This window comes from Protopterus annectens, chromosome 4.part0, assembly GCF_019279795.1.
Source record: "Protopterus annectens isolate FY-2018-M chromosome 4.part0, PAN1.0, whole genome shotgun sequence".
Taxonomy (NCBI): Eukaryota; Metazoa; Chordata; order Ceratodontiformes; family Protopteridae; genus Protopterus; species Protopterus annectens.
Genome location: NC_056733.1, coordinates 1,093,367,900 through 1,093,371,346, shown reverse-complemented (window position 1 = coordinate 1,093,371,346; position 3,447 = coordinate 1,093,367,900). Strand labels below are relative to the sequence as shown.

At 39.1% G+C, this 3,447-nt stretch overlaps 1 protein-coding gene across 1 annotated transcript; it reads right to left on the bottom strand.

Moving 5' to 3' along the window:
* Positions 1–711: 711 nt before the first annotated feature.
* LOC122799769 (protocadherin beta-15-like) lies at positions 712–3,219 on the bottom strand. Its single transcript, XM_044069063.1, has one exon. The coding sequence runs from the start codon at positions 3,121–3,123 to the stop codon at positions 733–735; it is 2,391 nt and encodes a 796-aa protein (XP_043924998.1). The 5' UTR covers positions 3,124–3,219; the 3' UTR covers positions 712–732.
* Between the last annotated feature and the right edge of the window lie 228 nt (positions 3,220–3,447).

The window sequence follows — 3,447 nt, the reverse complement described above, 5'->3', positions numbered from 1 at the left end:
ATTAGTTCTCAAAATGTTGATTATCTTCACCAACCATAGTCTTTATCATCACCACCTTGCTTTATGGGATATATACAAATGACTCATTTAAGGACATTAAATGTTTTAGCTATATGGCTTCTGAATGTCCATGACTTTTTCCCTTTTTTCTCTTTAAGCCTTTATGGACAAATTCAGGCCAAACCCAAATGCCACTAGCTGTGGACATGCATGTTTCGGCCTTCTTATGACCTGGTCAGCACAGCATAATGGGCCTCTATTCCAGGAATTTTAAGGTGTCACACAGTGAAAACTCTACTTTGGCTAGATTTTTCATGTTGTTTTACTAATTAGTTTTCATATAAACAACATTTTCATATGCAATGTAAGAACCAGAGCTGTGGCTGAAATGGATGCATTTGGATCAGTCCTGTCCACAACTATGGTTAACAATTTTAAAGAGTAGAATATAATAGAATAAAAATGTGGTTCCTAAACAATTAGTATTCTAGACGCTTAAAATGCACCTTGGATGTCAAATATAGCTTTCTAAGTAAATAGCAGGAACTTTTAAAAAGTGCCCCCATTTTGGACACCTGTCCTAGTTATTGCGCACTTTATCTCCCACCATTCCTGAACTAAGAAGCTGTGAGATAAGAAACTTCCTGTAGATATAGTGACAACATTATTTTCATGACATTTAAAAAGGTTTTTTGTAATGCCAGTGCTTATATACTAATAAGTAAACACCACTCAGGTCTTTCCTACCTCATTCTTATTATTTAAATCAATCAGCAGGGAATGAGGTCCCACTTGTTCCTTTTGGGTACAACAGTTTGTCTTAGCTGGATCCTGGGAGTGGACTTCCTGCAAGTATCCTTGATGAATGTTTCCTCTAGCAAGTGAATCCATATAACTTGTTCTGAAACTTACAATGTTTGAGCTACGCAAATTCTGATCCAGGACATTTGGGTGACTTGATTTCTTGATTCTACAGGCCTTGAACATCAGCAATATTATTACTGACACCAGGAACAAAACAGTCACAACAGCTAACGAAATTATTAAATAAAGGGTTAAATATGAGTCATATTCATCTGCTTTTTCCTCCTCCACAATTTCTAAATGGTTCCCAGACAAGTTTTCTGCTATCACTACTTTAACTGTTGCAGTTGCAGAAAGCGAGGGCTGCCCATTGTCTTTGACAATTACTATCAATGTATGCCGGTTATTGTCTTTTTCTGTAATTCCCCGAACTGTTGTTATTTCTCCTGTGTGAACTCCCACTGAAAAAAGACTTGGATCTGAAGTCTTCAGAAGGTGAAAGGAGAGCCAGGCGTTTTGTCCAGAGTCTGCATCAACAGCAATGACTTTGCTAACAACATATCCAGCTTCTGCATTCCTAGGGACAAGCTCTGCTGAAAAGGAACTGTCATTTGGGGAGGGGTGTAGCAGAGTAGGGGTGTTATCGTTTTGATCTGTAATATATAACTTTATAGTAGCATTACTGCTTAATGTTGGGGTACCAGAATCCCGAGCCTGAACCACAAATGCAAATTCTTTAAACTGCTCATAATCAAAAGGTCTGACTGCAAATATATTACCACTGCGTGAATTAATAGTGATAAAGTGAGACAACGGGAAACCATCGATCATTTCTTCGATAACTAAATAAAGTACCTGAGCATTTTCAGAAGTATCCCTGTCGGTTGCCACAACAGATCCAATAAGGGCGCCGGGGTTGTTATTCTCTGTAATATACATGGCGTACGACGGTTTGGTGAAAATCGGCAGGTGGTCATTAATGTCGGAAATCTCTAAACTTATAACTGCTGTAGAAGACAATGGTGGAGATCCATCATCAATTGCTATGATGGTAATATTGTAGACTGACTTTTTCTCACGATCTAGTTGGCCGTCTGTTACTAAACGGTAAAAGTTCTTGAAAGATGAGGTTAATTTGAAAGGTTGATGGCCTTTGATGGAGCACCGTATGTCTCCATTACCCCCACCATCTCGGTCTTTCACATTTAAAAGGGCTACTACCGTCTGAGGTAAAGTATTCTCTGGTACTGAAGTTTTAACTGACGATAGGGCTATCTCTGGTGGATTGTCATTTACATCAATAATTTCAATAACGACTTTACAAAATGATGTCAAGCCTCCACCATCTCTAGCTTGCACTTCCATCTGATAAACGTTTGCATCCTCAAAATCCAGTGCCTCAGCTACAGTTATTTCCCCAGTTTTGTTGTTTAATTTGAAAATACGTCCAAATGAGTCTGAAATATGAGATAATGCATATGTGATGTCACCATTAGGTCCATCATCCAAGTCTGTAGCGGTCACCTTCAATGCTACGTAATTTTTACCATTCTGTTCAAAAAGTTTCACTTTGTAAACGGATTGATTAAAAATCGGTGCATTATCGTTGGTATCCAGAACAATTATTTGAACTACAGCTGTTCCGGTTCTTTGAGGTTCACCGCCATCTACTGCGGTCAGTTGTAATGACATTTTACGAGTCTTCTCGTAGTCTAGATGCTTTACCAGTACGAGCTCAACATGTTTGCTCTGATCATTTAGCGTGTGGACATCTAAACGAAAATGTTCATTCGAGCTAATCAGATAGTTTTGGACAGAGTTTATACTCACGTCCAGATCCTGTGCTTTTTCTATGGAGAACTTAGTTCCTGGGGGTGTCTGCTCCGGTATGGTGATAACGATTTCGTTTTGGGAAAAAAGAGGAGGGTTGTCATTGACATCTAAAATGTTCACTTCTGTGCGGAACAGCTGTAAGGGGGTTTCAGTTATAAGCTGGAAGTATAGCGTGCAGTTAGGTGTCTGTCCACAGATTTGCTCTCTGTCTACCCGTTCATTTATTAACAACATTCCTGTATTTTTATTTATTTGAAAGTACTGCTTAGTGCCTTCACTTACTATATGCGCTCCACCTTCGGTCAGTATTTTGGGCTCCAGTCCCAGGTCATTGGCGATATTGGAGACCACGTAACCTTTGGCCAGTTCTTCTCTAACAGAGTAACGCAGCGTGGAATCCGCTTTGTTACAAAATAACAGAACCAGAAGCAAATAACCAGCTTGGATGTTTGCAATCAAACATGTGGATAAAGTCAGGAAGCCCATTATACAACAATCTGCTCCTTATGGTTTTAGCTGCAAGAAACAGTCTCCTCTGCTTTACTAGTAACTATAACACTGATATGAGATGTGGTCCTCTGAGCTGCCTTTATCGAATGCAGATATTCTCTGTAAAAGCAGTCCCCTTTCAACAAAAACCTATAAGGTGTCGCTCTGTTAACTTACGCGTAGACCAACAGCGACACGAAGCGTTTTAAGTGTGGAATAAAAGTGATACGACATATTTAGTCTAGTATTTTTCAAATGAGAATGTTAATAGTAAAATGACATTCCTGACATGGTCAACCACAACAAGCACGTTTTAATTTA

Coding starts and splice junctions, on each gene's coding strand:
- LOC122799769 (XM_044069063.1), bottom strand. CDS start 3,123: ATGGGCTTCCTGACTTTATCCACATGTTTGATTGCAAACATCCAAGCT.